The 20,407-nt window shown below is 46.0% G+C and overlaps 1 protein-coding gene across 4 annotated transcripts in view; it reads right to left on the bottom strand.

The window, feature by feature from the left end:
• LOC104147813 (PDZ domain-containing protein 2-like) overlaps nucleotides 1-20,407 on the bottom strand; it is a 213,005-nt gene that overhangs the window by 81,496 nt on the left and 111,102 nt on the right. The window contains exon 1 of one of the 4 annotated variants that reach the window (XM_068927924.1): nucleotides 4,227-4,269. The exons of the other annotated variants lie outside the window; for them this stretch is intronic. Coding sequence (XP_068784025.1) covers nucleotides 4,227-4,249 — 23 coding nt within the window. The 5' untranslated portion in view covers nucleotides 4,250-4,269. Of the gene's footprint in view, nucleotides 1-4,226; nucleotides 4,270-20,407 lie in introns of those variants that run through there. 4 annotated transcript variants of the gene reach the window in all.

Genomic DNA, 20,407 nt, shown 5'->3' with positions numbered 1-20,407 from the left:
AGGGAAAGAAAAAGGGAAAGGAAAAAAAGAGCCTAAACGTGCATACGCAAATTTTTTATGAGGATTTTATGAGGAAACCTCAAGTTGGGGGGCACCAGGAAGAAAGGAAAAGGAGTGGATTCTGCACAAGTTTGCTCATTTTGCTGAGGCCCTCAGACCACAGCGACACCCTTTATCCATCATTGGCTTCGTGGCCTGTTCGTGATCAAGCTAACTCGCTCTTTAGACCCTTACCGTTCCCAGCAAAGCCATCAACGCTTCGCTTAATTTCCAACCATTCTTGCAAAGGACATTTTTGTCCTTTGAGGACAGTAGCCCGCGGGGACAGCTGGTTTATTTAGCTATTTAACATCGCAACTTTGTTCTTGGCCGTAACAATGGCGTGTGTATACAGTAAATCCCTGGGATGAGCCGCTTTGGGTTCTGACTATGGGCCTGCTGAACCGTGCTTCCTTTACACGCTGCGACAGGTCTCTAACCACGATAATCCAATACAAAGCACCATCTCCCTTGCTCAACAGTTTCCGTCAGCGACACCAAACTCTTCCTCTCCCACTGCTTAAATACGTCTTTGATATTCCCAACATTTGGCCAGAATAAAGGACTCGCCCTCTCTAAAACAGGCAAAACATGCTTATATTACTTTAGTTTTGCAGATCCCCAGGAGCACAAACATCGCCCACCTGAGCTCCCCGGGGACAGAGCTGGGGCGGGGGGGCGGTCTGCCAGACAAGCGCATCGCTTTGATTTCAAGCGTTTCAGTCACCGATGCTCAGCTCTGAGTTAACTCAGCAATTCTCCAAATTCTCAGACGGAGGCAGTTTACCAGCCAAACAAATGCAACTACCAGCTCTTGCTAGCAGAAGCCGGATTTTAGACAATGCCCCGGCTCCCGGAGGCAGGACCAGCGCAGGCAGAGCAGGTCGCCTCGCACTGGAGCGACTCACCACCCCCAGGGCACCAGCCTAACGCCACCAAACCCCATCGCCACCAAACCCCATCGCTCCGCTCCGGGGCTGCTTGCAGAGCTGTGCTACAGAGTCAAGGCTACAATACACTCACAGGGTGGCTGACAAAGGGCTTTTTACCCTCTTTTCTCACTGCAAAAATAACTATAGGAACTGCATCTAGGAATCTGTCAAGAGAGTTCTGCAAAGGCAGAAGTTGGGCAACGCCAGATACACGTGTCTGTCTATATTAAGTTTGCCTCTTGCGCTGCATGCTCACACTGTAAAACAGCTTCTAATTACATCCTCACTTTCTGTTTTTACCACACTGAGTTTGGAGGAGGCCAAAAGGGAGAAGAATACACAGGACAGCAACCAAAAACATTTCCTTCACTTTTACTTGGTTTTGCAACACGAGCAAGACAGAGACATGCCCTCTTTGGAAGGCCAACAGATTGCTGCTCACAGCTGATTTTAACTTGCCAACCAACGCATTTTTCCCAGCAAAGTTCTGTATTTAACACACAGTGTTTGCAGCCTGCTGCAACCGCTCTATCAGCGAAAAAACATATCAAGTGCCCCTCTGACAAGCCACAACAGGGGCTTCAAAACCAGCAACTACTCAAGTGGCCAGGACAGCCCAAAGCCGCAGCACAGAAAGCGCGCACTATTTTAATAATCAGGAGAGTAGATGGGACCGAACTCTGAAAGTATTCATACAACAGGCTTTTTCTAGCAGCAAATCAGCTTCCCAAGCTGCTCCTGCAGCCAAAATTTGTCAGGATTTGCGCCAAGTTGCAACCTCATTAGATACTGGCAAATGTAACCCAGCACAAGACATGTCGGGAGAGGGAAAAATATATAAGCAATTTTGTAAAATAAAAAAGGATGGAGAGATAGTAGCCTCTCTGCCTCCATCCCGTATCGCTCTGAAAGACCTCACCTCCCAGCACATTTGCCTACAGACAGCCCTGGGACCCACGCACCCCCGGCATACTGCGACAACGGCAGGGATGGAGCCTTAGGCTGAAGCCTAAAAGGTGACCCTGGGTATCACAGCGCAGCGACCTGCCAGGAGTATATCGACTGAAGCAAAGGCACGTAACCGAACACGTCGCGGCACATCGCCTCAGCTGCCAGCGCGGTCAGGAGAGGTCCCCAGCGGAGCCGCGCAGCTCTCTGGAGCGCTGTCCTCCTTGGCTTTCCGAACAACGGTGTCCAGAAACGGACCTGGCCCTGGTACAGCACCCGGAAGGGGAGTGCAGGCAAAAAAGGATCCTGGCACCGGGAATTACAGAGGGAGGCTGCCTAAGTGCCCCAGCAGCTCCCGGCTCTCCGGAAACGTGGAGGCACTGCAGCTCGCGGCAGGCAGACTTCGGAGGCTTTGCGGGGAGTCAGTTAAAGCGCTGCTGGGAGCAAAACAGAGCGCGTGTGAGAGCATCGAGCCACGACAAAGGCAGGGATGGTGCAGAAGAGACGGGGACAAGAGGCGCTCTTTCCCCCGCTCCAGCCACGGCCGCTGGGCGACGAAGCGGATAGACCAACGCGGCTCCCAGCAGCACCCTCCAGGCCACGCCACCACCTGGGAAAAGGGCTCACCGCTGCCCTTTCCCCTTGCTGCGGGGCCAGAAAAACGGCAGAACAAATGAGAAAGCCAGGACCGGCACGGCTAAGCACGCGTCTCCCTGCAGCACGGCGATAGGTCCCAACAAATACATCACGTTTTAGACTGAATTTCCCAGTGTGATGGGAAACATGAATGCATTGTCTCCCCCTGTAATACACTAACATGCTTCCCTGGCTGATACGACCTTCAACGTAACAGAAAGCTTCTTTCTTAACCAAGGCGTTGGAATAAGTGTCTGCAAGCCTTGTCTTACCAAATTACCATGATGTCTGAAATTTAGGATACCCCCATTATTTTTCCAGCTCTGTCATGGAGCAGACCAGCCCCACGTCACAAGAAATCCCCCTGTAAGCCTTCTGATGATTTTCATTTATTATTCACTTACCGCAAATCCTTGCCGTTAACAGATTGCACTGGGGGAATCAGAACTTTCAAAGCCACAAATCTCCTAATAACTATGGCCTCTTTATGCATGCTTCAGGATTAGCCATGTCATCTGGTTAGAAACTCAAAGCTGCTCTTCATTATTGGATTGAACCTGCCTCTAAACGTTGAAAAGATTGGCAGCGCTGCCACCGATTTCAATCACATGAGATCATCCGTTACACGACATCTTCCTCCCGGACACATCAAGCACAGTGGCACGAATTTCCGCTCCACTACTGCACCAAAGACCCAGAAACCTCCCTCAAGCACATTACTATCACTCCTAGCAAACAGCATTGGCGTAAACTTGGCGGCAAGCACACAGAATAAATCAGCACGTTCAGACCTCATATTGGCTCCCAACATGCAAACCAAAGGCAGTTTTACAACTATCTGCTCTGTAAATTAAGAGCGCCTTTAGTTGCTCTGAAAAAATAAAGAGCTTGTTTAGTCAGTACATCAGCTTCTTCAAAGAGTCTACTAACTAATTAGCCATACTGAGTTACTATTAAAATACAGAGCTTACATGCAATACTCCTGATGATAACAGAGCTGGTGCTTTGGTACCGCAGCTATAGTATTAGCACAAACTGTTCTTCAGATGCATTTTCCTACAGGCTCCAAATTATACTTTAGACTGAGCATTTTCCTTTTCTACAATAGATATGGGAATTCACTTGCTTCATTTATAAGTTCAAAGCAGTAATAGTTTTTAGCCCGTGTGCAGATCAAGAATTTGAATATTCAGCAGACTGGAGAGAGAGTGAGAGGGGATGGAAGACAGACACAGAACGGAAGACAGCAAAACCAAAAACAAAAGCCGCAGTAAAAAAAAGACAGAAGTAAAAAATAGTCGCTGTACTACAAACAAGCCATACAGCTGTTCCAGATCAACTTTTGCAGGAAAAGGGTTTGTTTGATTTAATCCACAGGGCACATCAGCTAGAGGCAAACAGTCCCTCCTAGATGCAGACAGGCTCTCAAAGCAATACACAGTTTACAAACCCCCACAAGATATGCAAAGCTCAGAGAAACAGACTGCAAGGCTCACAAATTTTAATTCCAAGAGTTTTTACCCATCCCTGCTTCTTACAGAGCGGGTTTATTGGGCAGATGAGCCTTCGCTACTTAAAGATCAAAGGCAACAGCATCACAGGAAAAGAAGTTTCCTTCCCCTTTCGACTTTCATTCATCTGCTCTAGCTGCAGTTCTCCAGGTTTACTTACGGGAGAGAAAAGCAGGTATGCATACGAGGGCTCTGTTCTGCACTTCCTGCATGCCTCCAGCTCACATTAAAACTGGATTTCTCTCCTCCTCCCCTTTCCGCTTCACCACCACCTACTAAACCAACCTGCCCCACCCACAGCACTAGGAGCAGTTTTCAGAGCTCTTCCAGCTCTGTTGTGCCCAAAAGGGAATTGCCATTTCTTGCTCCAAACGTGTTGCACATTGTGTTTCTAAATTTCAGAGTACAATCCAACCGCGATAAAACTCATGCGTGTCCCAGCAGAGGAGGAAAACTAAAAATCCCCATTGCAAATGATCACAACCACTGAATTAGTAGCTTACACATGCCATATAACTAATTTCCTTCCCCTTCCCTTTTTAAACTTTCACTGAAGGTATTGATTGGACTTGTCAGCATGCTTTCACGTAAGACTGAATTCAATTAAACCTAACACAACCAATAAGACAGCAGGTACTGGACGTCTGCTTAAAAATAACAAGTGGCAACTTGTAAAGAGAAACAAGCACGTTCCATCATATATTTTGCGCCTACTGCCTGCACAGAAAAAGCCAGCAGCCTTATCCTAACCAGCAACTGTTTGCAAGTAGCAAGAGAGCAGCAGAGCAAATGACAGCATCTGCTTTCACACGCGGGATCAGAGTTTAATCCGAGCTGCAGCCACACAAATCTAGAGGGGCTAAATTAAAAATCAGTACAGTGACTCATCCCATGCAGAGAAGCATAAATTCAGAATCTGGACAGCTATATACTCCTTAAGAAAGCCTTTTATTTAGTTACAAGGATTTCTTCGTTGGATAAGCTGGGAGGCTGGATCCCATCTCCACTGCAGGACATTCATGCTCCTCTAGCAATGCAGAAGGGCACTGGACAGCCTGCATGCAAAGCCAGAGAAATCCTTGCTGGAAACACATACTCCTAGCAACTCCACCACACGCACTTTAACGTAGAGAAGAGGTATGTCGGAGCAAGGCCGACAGGACAGAAATTGTAGCTAAAGCAGCACTGTGCTATTTTCAGTCTTCCAAAAAAACCGCCACCGCAACCCAGCGTACCCTCAGGCTGCCCTAATCCACACGGATCCTCCGATTCCAGCAGCCAAACCCCGACCCCCCTGAAGTCAACGGGCACTTTGCCACCGGTCCCGCAAGAGCCGGATTTCCTCGGCGAAGCACGCGGATGGCTCAGAGCCACGGTTGCTCCGTCACAGCCCTTGGGGAAGTCGTGCCAAGCGAGGCCACGTGCCGCCTCTGCCCAGCCCGTCCTCGCCACCAGCTCCACTGGAGACGGCCGCTTTCCACGCACGCCTCCCCTCCTCGCCAGCCGTAACGCCACCCTTCCGCAGCAGCCAGTTTCTTGTTTTGTTTTGTTTTGTTTTTTTAACCCAATTAAAGCAATTCATCACAGTCATAACTTTGTTGCAGACAGCAGTATCAAAAAAGCCCACCTGGAGGCCTTTTTGTTCAAAGACAAAGCGGACTTTGTGGACTCTACTTGTCGGCATTTAGTCAGATGAGAAGCAGCTAAACAAACCGTCTCCATTTGCCGTGCTCATGAAAGTCGCACATGCAGCGGATAACCTGAACAAATTGTCACCAAGCACAATAACACACGCTTAAGCAGCCACACGCACCCCAGAAACAAGAGACCCCCATTCATCTTCATCACCATCACATCCTGTTTCCACGTCGATGATGAAACCCCCCCCCCCCAATTATGCATCAGGACTGAGGTACTGAAAACAAAAAAACACCAAAATCACACAACACGCACCTGTGGATCCTCTCATTTTTATCCGGCGTTATCTGGACGCTCAGGCACCGTTAGCAGCACCATGAGTTACAGGCAAAACCTTAAAATCAGCCCACCTATTGCTAAAGCCTTTACTCTGAAATATGGTAGCGCTTATTCTCCCAAGAATTTTTTTTCTTTTTTGGCTGGGATATTTACTCTCACATGGATCAGATACAGAAATATATACACATACAGATACAAGGCACATATGCATAAAATCCACTCATGTGGATGCCATAAAAGTGCCATATGTTTTATGCATTAGACTGGGATGAAATCATAAAACATGACTGAGATACTACAGCTCCCACACATATGTAACATATATTAGAAGCAAACACTATATAATATTGATAGGCCCAATTCTGAGAAGTGCTGGAGGACTGTTTCCAGTTACCTATCAGCACGGTGCCAGGCGAACGTCAGTGGGTCTAGAGGTGTTCAACAGAATAGCTGTTAAGACATTAGAGGCTGTAATAGTTAGCATTTAGTACAGGACGACGATACAGATATTAATGAAAGTTATAGGATGGCTAAAAATCCAACAAAAATGGTTATCAACCTCCAAAAGAACCTTCAAGATTAAACCTGTTGTGTCCTACTGGATTTTGCAGCTACCCCTTACGTACCTATGATGATGCGTATGCAGCAGGCAACGCAACACAAAGCCTCACCACCGTGAAGGGACTGGATTCGTACCAGTTTCGTTGCTTCACATCTGCTGTTCCCAATCTCACATTTCATGTGACGAAGCAGAATCGCCTTTGCTAACGCAGCCACTGTATTTTTCATGCAAGACGCTATACGTTCTCAAAAGCAGCGCTGGCTAGGCTGCCCGTGCTACCAGAAGGCAAGGGGGATAAGGGGCAGCATTGTCCTCACAAAACACTCCTTGTAGTGACGCCGACTAAAGCCCTGAACTTCAGAGAAGTTTCTGGCACGGACTCTATAGAAACATGTTGGCAAACAGCAGAGAAAGAGGTTGTCAGCTGTCCAGATGTTCCTGCCCCTTGAAAATCCCAACATATTGGCCAGCTTAGAAGTTGCCCTTCCTCTCCAATCGCTTTTCCCCACAGCATCGTGCCCTCTTCCCCCACCGCAACGTTTTCGCGTTCCTTGCAAGGGAACAGAGGCTGGAAGCTCTTCTTTCCTTCTCTAACTCTGTTTCTCCTAAGCACATAAGCAAATGTAGGGAAGAGAGGCAGCTCCTTCTTCAAATGAGGAGAACGCAAAGCCAAAACAGGAAGCCAACAATTTGATCAATACTCTTTAATTTAATTAGCTTTGGACAACACTCAAAGTTAATGCCTTAGAAGAGTCACCACAGGCTAACCTCAGTTTGCCAGACGGATTATTTTCACAAATTACAAAATAAAAAAAGATATAAATTCTGGAGGGGCTGGGGATGAATTTGCCCACCTAGAGAGACTTGCCTTCAGCAAAACAGGCAAGAGTCAGATGACTTACCTAACAGTTGATCCCCTATAAAGAAAACTCTTGCTAGCACCCTGTTTATTCATGTATTTTGTGACATTTCAGTTTTATGTTTAAGCATAACTAACATATTCGTCTTATTTTCCTTCTGTACCATTCTGACAAAGTCAGTCCTCACAGAGGAAGACAGCTATGGAGCCACAGCAGTACTGCCCGTTAGCCCCCAGCATAAACTCCCAGCTCGCCCTGAAAATAGTCACAAAGGCCATTTGCTGCACATAAAAGCTTGTTACCTCCTACAGTTTATTACATTTTAGCTAAAAAAATCAGACCTCTAAAAATATATACGTAACAGAGTTGTTAATATAACACATCAATCTCTCACTAATATCTACCATATTTTAAGGTCTATTTAGCCTCGCCAATATACATACATAAATTCTAATGTATTGGATCTGGACCAGAAGCTAAAAGCCAGGACACGAGGCCTGAAGTAGCCGTCTGGATATATGTCCAAATTTGGCAGTTTAAACTTATACATAATCATCATTACTCAGACTCAAGGATGGGAGGGCAGATCCTTAATCCCTGTTAGATTTACTGATTTAATAATTTACTAGATTTACTAATTTCCTTATTGCATTTACTGACCCAGTCGCTAAAGGATTCGAAAAGGAGGTCCTTAACTACGGAAATGGTGACTGTAGCTCAACGCTTGCTCTGCATCATTTATGACACCTCAAAGAGGGGTCAACCACCTCTACAGGCTAGTGTGCCAAACTCTGTGTTTTTATCTCCAAATGAGGCCTGAAGCCTGCGGTGGAAACTCGGTGGAAGCCAGGTGCTGGCATGGGGCTCTGCGCTCATCCATCGCCCCGTTACCCGCCACTCAGTATCTGCTAATGCATCTTTGGCACCCACGTTGCAGAGGTCTCTCACTGCTGGTTGACAATCCAAGTAAAAGATAGCACTTAATGAGCCCAAAGTGCAATAGCCTGGAGTAAATTAATCCAAATCATGACCCCACAGTGTCATCAGGGAATTAATCTCTTAGATGCAAGCCGGCAGATTTGAAAACCGCAGCCCCTCCAGACACCAGCGGTTGAGCACCCAGCTACAGACGCGGGAGCAGGCCCAGCCTTTGGACGTGCTCCACCGCTCCGCCCCACGTCAGCTGCAACCCCGCAAGACCAACACCCCTGAAATTCAGCTCCAAAACCCTGGATGGACGCCGCCTGAGGAACGCCAGGATTGGGGCCCACAGCTCTCCACCCCCGTGCTGCCGTTAAATCCACAATCCCCCCGCGGGGAGGAGGAGCAGGGCTGGAGTACGGCACCACGAAGCGTGCCAACCTGCCATGCTGCACAGATGCAACATAAAACCCGCAGTGACAACTCCGGCTCCTCCAGGGTCCTGACTGCCAACTCTGCTCCCGAGGAAGCAATGGAAAAAAACTACCAGCTCCCACATGCTGTGCGCAGGGTTACCGGAAACTTCTGTCGGTTTTGCTCAGACTAACCTTTTTAAGTGTTCGAAAAATGAGAAGCACTTCCACAGCCACCAACCACGGCCAACTCTGGAATATCTGACGGGGCTGGTGCAGGCTGCAGGCTCGTGAAGCTCTGCCTTCACCCCAGCACCACGAGCCCCGGAGGACAGCCCTGGGGAGCACGGCCGAGCACCGGCTGCAGGCGTGAGGTGCCCGTCCCTGCCGCACACACCGGCGTTCGCAAGGAGGCTGGGGTGCCAATGCGCTAAACCTGTTTTTACCGTTTAGGTCGCAGATGTTCTTTTATGCCTATGTAAGCTTCATCCAAACCATCTTTCTCAGCACTCCTCTTAATTGCGATTCGCCTGCACGTGAAAGACAGTAAGCACGCACTCAGCTCTATACAGGCCTTTGAAGTCAGTGCAATAGCTTAAAAACTGCAAGTTACACCATCGCCTGCTGGCATACAAACGTACAGTGACGGCACCGACACCAGGCTCGCTGGTTAAGGCCGCTGGGCAGAGTTTCAGGTTCTCCGTGTTGAAGGAAAGGAGGAAAGTGAGTGGACTTGCGTTTCCCCTCATTTACTGAATCTCTTTTGAGATAAAAGGGGTCTAGGAAAGAATCAGTTATTCTCAGACTCACACATCATGCTTACTTCCAAGGATGTGGTAAGGTCAAACTATGACTAGGTAAAAGACAAAAAAAAAAAAAGAAAGAAAGAAAGAAAGAATAAAAGGAGCAGGGGGTGGGGGAGAATCACACAGACACAGAGTAACCAAAAGAAGGTGTAAAAACAATACCTGATTCATAAAAGTGAGAAACGTGACCACGCCTGGGGGAAGGAAGTCACAGCCAACATCTAAAGTCCAGAGAACAAGGGAAAAAAGAAAACTATTTCAGACTTGCCTAACAAGTAAGAATTGCTTGTTTCTGCTTTGAGAGCAGCATTTCTTTGACCACCAACGCGACCAACAGTTACAAAAGGAGAAATCTAAAAAACAAAATGCTAAACTATGCCATGTCAAAAGGCTGCTGTCCCACGCCAGCGATATTTAGGACTAGACTGTACTGCCAGTTTGCATTCACAGACGCTGCTTACAGTACAAAAACAAAAGCCGTTTCCCTACCATTTATATAGCAAGAGAGACAACAGCACTCATAAAACCCTATATAAAGCTTTTTTGTGAGCCTTCTGGTTTGGGGTCCGATCTGATCAGCCCCTGAAGTCAGACCTTATGCCAGCAAATGGTGCAGCGGGTTATCACCATTTTAATACTAACCCTTTAAATTATCCACTCGTGCACGTTCGCTGCATCCTCCTCTTCCCCCACCCCATGCAGAAGGGCATTAACCCCATCCTCTATGTATATACGAAATGAAAGCATTTTGCTACGAGGTGTACGGGAATCAACAGAAATTACCCTCACCTCATCTGCCGAGTGTTTGGTCCTTTTCGTGGGTCTGTTTTTACTTGGCCTTTTCACAGCGTTATTAGTGGCCAAGAAAACTGCCTGACTGTAACAGCTGGGCACTATGAGTCAGGCCACGTGAATGTCTTTTAACCCCTTTCCACCTGCGCACGGGGAGCATGGGCTGCTCAGCTAAGCGCGGTTGGGATTAGCACTCTCCTGTGGAAGAAAACCCAAGCGCTCTCACCAAGGTCAAACCTTCCTAATTCCCAGCATCCTCAGAGGGAGGGGAAAAAGAAAGAAAAGGACAAGCCCAAAACAAGAAGTAGACTTTTCAAGTCTACACACAAGGAAACGCAGCCATCAGGGCACAAAACACGTGTTGTGATAGGATGGCACATAATACGATATAAATTCAGCACACACTAGAGCCTTAGCCGGCTTTACGCTTTGCAGAGCCCACAACTTTTGGATTCAATAAAATAATAAGCACCCTGACATCAATGCAGTCATCAATGCTAAATAAAGCCAAGCACAGTTGTTCTGCTTTGATCAGTCTTTTCACAAATGCAGTATAAATAATATTGCTGCTTTTCTGTATCTTAAGAGGCTTCACATTTGGAAAGCGTTACAGGGACACATCAGGAAAATAAGCGGCGTTTTGTTGCTTTTTGCTTCTAGTTTTTTTCAGTTGTTTTTCAAATCCTAGCGAGAAAAGTTAAACAATTGAGTCCTAACGATCCAAACAATGTGTTTACATAAGGGTTTATAAAATGAAAAAGCAAGTTACTACACATTCAAGTATCCTGCATTCCTGCCAAATGTCTCAGCAGACTAACCTCCTCCTCGAAACAGATTCTCACTACAGTGTTTCTGTCCAAAGTGTTTGAATCTGAACAGCCAAATACAAGGGCAAAAAAATACACTAGGCTTAATAGCATAAATCCCTGGAAAGGGGGATCTCACCAACTTCCAGGCAGTCACAAAGTCTAGCTGTCTGAAGCGAAGCACAAACAGATGTAAGACTTGCTCAGGTAAACGCTGCTACTTCCTTGCCAGCAGCCCAAAGACCGACTGAATCCTTCCTGCATCCTCAAGGTTTTTAATAACCTGCTCCCTTACCCATTGCATGTCGATTCATTAGGATACAGAGAGTCTTTAAGGAGCACACCAGAAGACGTCCTGCTGTTTTACAAGGCACCAGGCTCCGGGCCAGGACGTCCACACGCACCTGCTCCCCCCTCGCTGTCTCCCCAAACTCTCGGCAATTGCGATTGCTTCAGAAAGAGGAACGCTTGGCCGTGCCTGCTCGCTCGGGTCCTCCAGCCGCACCACGCTCATCGCGCTCCCATTGCGCCTTTCTATGCTCGGTTTCACGGTCCTCCGCAGGAATTCATTCAGCGCTACAAAAATTGAGCGAGGCATGAACTTCTAGCTTTGCATCTCCCAAACAGATGTGCGTGCGCGTGCCGGGGTGGGGTGGAGGGGGCTATTACTAGGCCTAGCACGTGCTACACAGCAGTCCAATCCAGCTTTATCTTGTTAAACCCATTTCTGCCAATTAGCCAAGAACCATTTCCTTCTGTAACAATTAATACTTACAACAAACGGTTCCCCTTCCAACTCACAGGGCTCGGCAGCCACCGTTAAATCTTTATCTCCCGAAGCACACGTGCTCCACAAAGAAGCTGTTTTCATGAAGGACAGGTAATATTTTTAAATCCTACCATATACAGAAGTCAAATTCAATCACGAAAAGGAGACATTTTACAATTAGCATGACTAAATGCACCATCCCCTACCAGAGGGGCACCCGACAGCACCTCCTCATTTTGATCCCCACGGCCTCCCTGTATGTCAAAGATGTGCTATTTAGCCAAAGAGCTACAAAGGAGCGCAGCTGTAAAAAGAAGTTAGTTAGACACCTTATATCATTGATTTTTAAAAATTGGGCCCCAACTGATCCGGGGTGAATCAAACAAAAAGGCCTTAACACGGCAAGAAAACGAATCTGGGTTTCCTCATGTCTTCCGAGTGCTCTGCTATTTGTCTAATACCTTCAAGCACCCTTCATCGAAAGTAAATGCACTGCAGCACAGAAAGGATATGGAAATGAGCATCCAAATCGCCCTTCTCTGAGCTGATGGAGTGAGGTGACATCAGGGGAATATGGAGAGAAGGATGTTATTTTCTCTCATTCTTCTAACGCCTCAGAGTTTCCATATTCTCCTTTTCCTGCTGACTCTCAATCTCATTTTCTCACTTCTTCCACTCCAGCAGTCAATTCTCCAGTGCTGAGCAGCCCGGCTCCATCGCCAAGGGAGCAGCGGGGGGCGAGAGCCGACTTCACCCGAGAGGCAGGCGATGGGGAGGGGGAGCCTTCCTTTCCCCTCCAGTGACAACCATCTCTTAGGGCAAAACACATCTCCAGGCCTCCTGACAAGGATTCTGCGTAAAGCATTGACGGTCAAAAACACAATTAATGAAGATCCTTAATAAATCAAACCATAAAACGTCACTAAACTCGGCCTGAGCTCGGGAGTGGTTACAACACTGCTGGTGCACCAGAAAAGCTGCCCCCACCGCAGTAACTCTGCCATCTTTTCAGTTGGGAGAACCTCCTCTCCCAGGAGCAAAACTTTCAAGACGCACAGCTCTGAGAGCTGCCTAAAATGCCTGGAGAGAGCCTGCTTTACCCCATGCGCGAGGGGAACAATCACTTTATAACCCAAGTCCCAAGAGTGTTTTTTCCTTGCGAATGATTTTTCCATTGTCAGTTCTCTAACAATACTGCCTTTTTTTTTTTTTTAAACACACAAAAGCTTTATAATCCTCTGCTTTTTCATTCGAGTGGAAACCACGATATGTCAGCTTCAAATTTTTATTTCTTTAAATCCAGCGCACGCTCCCTCCCTTCCTCAGCCATAATCCTCCCATTGGAAAGATCTGTTAGCAAGCCCCTTTTCGCCAGGGCAGCAACATCACGGCAGTGATTACGTCCCTCAAAATCCAATTAGCGTCACCTTTTAACTGAATGGCAAGGACTTTAACCAGATGAGAATAACCATAAGAAAATTAAGTGATAATTTGTTGCTACAAACTGCTCCCGACTCACACCATCCCTGGGCTCTGCCTGCAATCCGCTTCATCTGCGGCTCCCGAGTCCTTTGAACTCCAAGGATAACACATCTGAAAGCACCAAAGCGACTTTGACACCGGTGCCCCATTTTCAAACTCTTCTAGGCACACCGGCTTCTAAGACCTTTTGGACTTTTGATCATCCTCCCGCTGATTCTGGTTTTTCCTCCTCCCTCCAATTTTACCACAATAGCAGAGATTTAGCAACCACAGAGACTTAATATTTTCCTTATAATATTATTTGAACAGCACTTGTGTAACTAGAATGTTAGAATTTTAGTTCTAAAACTTAGAACTAAATTTTAGCTTTAATTCTGTAACATTAGAACTGCAGAGTTTTATAGAGAGAAATAAAAAGAGAGCAAGTTACTAGTGTCTGGATTAAAACGAAAATGGATTAACCTTCTTTTCAGAAAAAAAAAAAGGGGGGGAGGGGAAGGACATTCAGTGATGATGTAGTCAATGCATTTTTGCAACAGATGAAAAGCACAACATCTCCTCCCCTTTAAAAAAACGGTAATGAAGTCAGAGAAACTGCCAGTGCCCAGAACAAATCAATGACACCCTGAAATCAGACAAATTCAAGAGCAGAGCTTTGGTCGGGCTACCACGGGAAAGCTGCAAAGTTCAGCTCAGGGTAGCATTAGTCCCAGATATGCTTGAGGTCTGCCTTTCCCTTGCAGAAAATATGGGTAAAAAAAAGTCTCTGCAGAGTTCCCTTTCTTCTCCCTCCTCCGCAGGACAGCTGTCTAGTGCTGGAGCCCATGCTGTTGGCCTTACACATCAAATTTTCTATTCTGTCACCCAAATAAACCCTTGCTGTTCAGTTTCAGCTCTAACCACAAGCTGGTACAGCAGAACCGCGTGGCCTTCAATCCTCACCAGTTTTTACAGCCCCTCGATGAACCTGACCTGGCAGTGACCTAAAAAGTAGCCTATATGACTATCAAGCGGTTCCTAATCACCGAGATCATAGAGGCAGGTAACAGGATTTGGCCAAAGACTCAGAGGAGTTGTGCAACGCAAGTTAGGGCCCTGGAAGATACTTCCCCACTGGAGCGGGGCTACTAAGGAGAGGAACAGCGCAATGACCTGACCCTATGACCTGCCCATGGACACCCACCGCATTCAACACAGCACAGACAAGGCGACTTTCCCAGGTGCCTTCTTCCCGGTATCCTTAAACAACCAGATCAGCGCTTCTCACAATCGGAGGGCTACAACATCACTAAGCTGTACCCCCAGCTTGCAAGAGCCCCAAAATCACCGTAGGTGGGAAGCAAAGGACAACCCCCAACATCCAGTCACCTACAGCTATGGTTTAGCAGAGATTTTTTCTGAGCTACTGATTTGCACTGAGGTTTTTCCTCAGAAGAACAGTTAATAAGTGGAGAAGGAGAACAGAGCATTCCTTAAAAAAAAAATTGGAAAGAAACAGCATGAGATACCAATGCAGTTTGAAAGTTCACTCCTAAAACAGATGATACAAAGGCCAACTATTTCTTTAACAGCACTGCCCATGCACAGCAATGTCTAAAAAACTTGGCGGGGGGGAGTGGTTTGTTCTTAAAACACGTTTATACTTCTCTCCTTGCTCTAAACTCTCACTTTTTCCCTTTACTAGACAGGAAATCTCACTCCATATCATTGATCCTATCTCCTTCTTAACTATATGGCACGTCAGCTCCATCCCTAACTGATTCTCTTCAAGATGCGATAGCAGACAATGCCAGCACCACTGTGTACATAAACTCCCTCTCTAGCAATTTGTTGTGCTAATTAATAATCTATCTTCAGAACAGATAGCAATCAAAGAGACCTACTAAACATGCACAAACCCCACGTATCACAGCAACTGTCTTGCTGATGTGGCAAAAGCGCTCCTGGAGTTTGGGGCACTTTTGCCATAAATGAGGGCCGAAAAGAGTACAATCTCTCAGACACATCTACACAGCAGGGTGAAATGTCCAAGCTAGCTTTGTACTGCCCAACTGTATTTGTATGGCATCATTTACTCTGCTCTTCAGGCCATGTTTTAGCAAGAAAGTATATCGGGTGTTAGAGTGCATAAGATTGGAGGAAAATAGCACCAATCATACGATGTGAAGGGCCAAGCTACTACAAATTGACCCTGTCAGGTTAAATTTGCACACACAAAAAGAAGGCAAGAAGGGTTAACTATCTGCTGAGAGACAGTAAGGCCACATCAGGTATCACCTGTCCTTCTGCATACAGCATGAATCCAGCATAAATTGCATGCGCCCACTAACTCAACGAACGTCCGTGCCCGATCTGCATCAACTTGGAAGCACGGGGCGATCCAAGCACGCACAGATCTAGGATTACTGGTCAGCAAACCCTGCCCTCAGGCAGCTCCACTGGATGGTTCATCCGAGGAATCCTATGTCTACCAAAGTGTTTTTGCAGCATAAAAAACAGTGACTCCAGATGGGGTCTCTAGATGCTCTAGAAACTATACAAATGCAAAAGGTTACACAGAATAAATCGATGCAAGAAAAAGAACCATCACTGCTCAAAAACGTGTCCTCCTGACAGTACTGTCTCTTTCATGCAGATATGGAAAAATCCTACCAATATAGTTTATTCATGGCCTCGGTTTGACCTGAGCAAAGAACCTGAGTAAGAACTAAAGAATCTGATCCTTTATTTTCAAGTGTTAGAAAGCAATCCAAATATTTGTTTTGCACATCTTTTAACTAGTCTCTTGTGTACAGCTTTGCCCCGCTCACACAGCAAATTTGGCTGAAAATGAATCTAGCAAAGAGCTCCCAAAGCAACTTCTATAGGGAGATGCTACAGGTACGAAGAAAGAAACAGTTCAGAAACCCTTGGTCTTTACCATTTCTGCACCACAGCTTAAGGCAAACATTCATATGGGAAGAGATGTCTGGAACGCCTTTACCCCAGAAGTGAAGAAGTTTTTGCAGTGCCATCAAGTGTTTTCTATAGCACAGTTGTATCAAGTTCATTAAGCATCACTATGGAAGCTTCCTCAAAAGTGCAAGTTCTTCAGCTCAGCCACTTGGTAGTTCATCCACTACACCTACACTCAGCAACTGCAAAACATCCGTCAGGTAAAAAGCAATGGTTGATTTAAAAGCTTCTACTATCAAACAAAGGACATGAAATGAATACAGAAGAGAGGAACCAAATTAATATTACTGAAGAGATGTTGCCATTTCACTCATGAAACCTCCAGCTTTTCGTTTGATTGTCAAATTACATCTAGGCAGTTTCTGTCCAAATATGCTTTGTGATTGTACTTTAAACATCAAGTACATGCAACTAAATCTAACGCTTAAAAAAATCCCTATACTTTTAGCTCAAAGTATAATCACAGTGCATCTGGCATTTAAATAAAATAACTATTAGCACAGGAAACACCCAGCATAAAAAGTACCAGGTCAAGAAAAGACAGATGAACACAGAGAATCAGCATGGGATTGGATTTAATGCCATGTTTACTAGGGATCCGCTGTGCTGAGAAATGCAAAGAACTTCCTGTGGCAGGCTGAGCTCAGTTACAAGGATTAAAAATGCAGGCTATGAGTAAAAAGGGAGATTTAATTATCTGGCTTAATTGGACAAGGAGGAAAAACAGCTCCCATACAAGCTGCGTGCTGACTACTTTAGCAAAAGCTAGGACACCTATAGGGCTGTTAAGGGTTGAAGGTTTTTCATATTTCTCATTAAAAAATTCAGGTATCTGTTCATTGAATAAAGCAAAGGAAACGGTCACTGGAACTTGAAAGGAGAAACACTGGAACTTGAAAGGAGAAACACGTTACTCGAGATGAATCGGATTAAACTATACAAATTTACAGAGTGGCATGAATTAGCCTCTACTGTCAGCAAGTTCTGGCAACACTCCGGCCTGCAGTCAGTTAACAACTTAATAAAATTTCAAGTCATGTTCACAATTATTAACCAAATCACATATGTAACTGGCACAGACAGTCACAAACCAGTCATACAAAAATTATCCTCCCCAAAGCAGGCATTATGCCCAACTCTGCCACTGACTCATGAAATGCCCTGCAGCAGGCCATTTGATGTCTTCGTACCTCAATAAAATAAGAATAATACTTTCTTGCCATCATACTAATTGCCACTTAAGATTTACAGATGACGAATACTATGGAAGTGATTACTAATAAACCATGTCATGGTATTCAAGTCCCTAAATTCACTTTGCACATCACTCAACAGCAAATAAGAACAGCTTCCTCTTTATAAAGCTAAATTCAGTTTGTTCTGGCTATTTTCACAGTCACACTTACTTTCCCAGTAATAATATTTACAACTCCTGGAGTCCCTCTGACCCTTGCACTGGGAAACGACGCCAGAGCGCACCAGGCACGTGCATGGGCTCACCAAGGGCCCCGGAGCCATGAGGACAGGAGAAACAACCAAGTATTTCACCAACAAACTGAGCTTGGCTGGCATTGCTAATTAATCCACGTGCTAAACTGGATTACCTAAAGCTCGACACATCCCTGCGAGCCACACAGGTCGCCAACGTTATGCTTGTTCTGCCGCGGGGGAACCTGCGATGGGGTTAAAGCGACTGCCCAAGGCCGTACGGTAAATCAACAGCAGAGCTGAGAGCAGAGGCAGGATTAAGACATCTCAGTCAGTGCTATCGCAGGGCTGCGCCTGGCTGTGCTTTCGCACTCCCAGCCGGGCACCAGCACCAGAGCGCACGCAGCTGTCCCACTAGCAGATCAGGGAAATGACGCAATTAAAAACCAACCTGGGAGCGCGGCAAGGAGGGCTTGTTTTCAACAGCACAGCTCCCTTGACCTCTCTGACCACGCGCCCACATAGATGCTAGTGGCAGCACAAGGGTAGGAAAAAGGTGGAAAAGGTGGAAAAGCACAGCCACAGCCGGGGCAAAGGGAGGAGAAATACGACGTTGCGTCTCCCTCTAAAAGGGTTCTGTGGAGCCTTTAGGAGAAGCACCTTGCGCCAATCCATTCCTGAGTTTCTGCAGGAAAATAACAAGTGCACAAACAGGCCCGAACGTTGCTTTAGCCAAACAAGTGTTCTCCCCTACTTGTTGTGCTCACAAAGATGAGTCAGTGCCTCCTGCAAGCTGTAATTTACTGGGAGGACACCAACCAGCTCTTTGTGCTAGACAGGTGAAACCAATGCCTCCTTGCTTAATTGCCTGTTTTTCTTCAAACTAAGACCTGGTTGACTAGGAGGATCTTACATGGATTACCAAACCCAAAGGACAGATTTAGCAATGCATGTTCCCTGGCTAAGGCATCACCCTGTTTGGGGGGCGGGGGGGGGGGGGGGGGGGGGAAAGACACCTTTGGAGGAATTACCTGTACTACAAAAGCTTTGCTTTTCTCCCAGCTCCTAACTGAGCCAAATGACCGGATTCTCAGCAAATAAGATCATGCTCTTACCAAGAGAACTTTATTGCCAAAGGTCTCAGAACATGGGCTGAGGAAGCATGAGTGAGATCAGATGTGACAAAGGACATCAACAGCTAATTAATAGGATGAATCCAGCTTCCCTCTTGTAACCAAGCAAAATCTACGCTATGAAACAAAACAGAAAACATTTGAATTCAGGCTTTAATAATGTCCTCTTAAACAATTATCCCCAAGTGACACAATCACAGAGCTACTACACAGTAGGCTGGGCACGACCTTCTCTAACCCTTTTTTGAATTAAAGAGTGGCCACAACAGCTGATCTGCACACAAATTCTGTTGTGCATATGTACATATGTGACTGTTAGGTACACCCAGAGACCACCTCACAGATCGGACCTTCGGGGAATTAGGTCTAAGAGCACACAGTTTTATGATTCACAAAAGTAGGCACAGGCACTGCAGTTCTCAGCTCAAACAAGAGGGCGCCAGCACTGAGCATCTGCTGCAGCAGCAGCTTAGGTGCCTTGGAAAACAGAATATATCTCAGCTACGCAAGGAGTTACGCTATAAAACACGCCTGGTGCTAGGACTGAGCACTATGCCGACATAGCATATGAGCACTTTTGGTGCCTAAGCGTGTTTTAATGGGACTCTCACTCTAAGCAGTTTCATGGATAGGGGAGCAGGGGACGCTGCCTTGTTTCCAAGACTGTAAAAGAGATCAAAAACATCTCCTTAATTTTAATTTCTACATCTTGTTAATCCTCCATTAACAATCAGTTTTTGTAACAAGGAAAGCCACAAAGATAGATATCTGAACCTCTTAAAGCTTTTGAAGTAAGGGAGAACCAACTCTCAACCCAAAGCCTGGACTAAGTGATTACACGTTTCTCAAGTCATTCAAAAAGGTCTACAGCTTCTTTTTATACACAAGGTCAGACTAAACAAACACAACTACCCCTTCAGACCTGATAATCTCCATCCCTTTCTCCTTACTCTTTTCCTCTGTTTCTGCCACTGGCTCAGACGTTAGAAATAAGCAGGATATACAAGAAAATTCAGCTGAAATCAGCTAATTTATTGCATCCTCAGGGCTAGAAATTACTAGGGAGTAGAAAATTTTGAGACGTCATTTGTCAAAGGCACTCGGATAGCATTTATTTTATTGATACAATGAGCTTATCGGGTGTTTCCCAGTGGAGAGGCTATCAGTGGTGATCCGTTTTCCCATTACAATATAATGTCATTTAACATAACTACACAAGAGCGTCTGTGTCACATCATCCCCGGGCTTACCAAAGGAAATTAAGGACACAAAGGAGAGAGAAGGAAAGAATTCTCAAAACACAGCACTGCCCAGGCAGTAGGAAACACTGAAAATACTGTCTCATGTATTTGGAGCTAAGCCTTTCCGAATAAATTAGCATTCAGCCAGTGAGGACACGTGGAAGGAAACAACAAAGTGCCAAAAACGACTCGTCTG

The sequence above is a fragment of the Struthio camelus genome, chromosome Z (genome assembly GCF_040807025.1).
Source record: "Struthio camelus isolate bStrCam1 chromosome Z, bStrCam1.hap1, whole genome shotgun sequence".
Classification (NCBI taxonomy): Eukaryota; Metazoa; Chordata; class Aves; order Struthioniformes; family Struthionidae; genus Struthio; species Struthio camelus.
The sequence above is the reverse complement of the archived record's forward strand: the minus strand, read 5'-3'. Positions and strand labels throughout refer to the sequence as shown.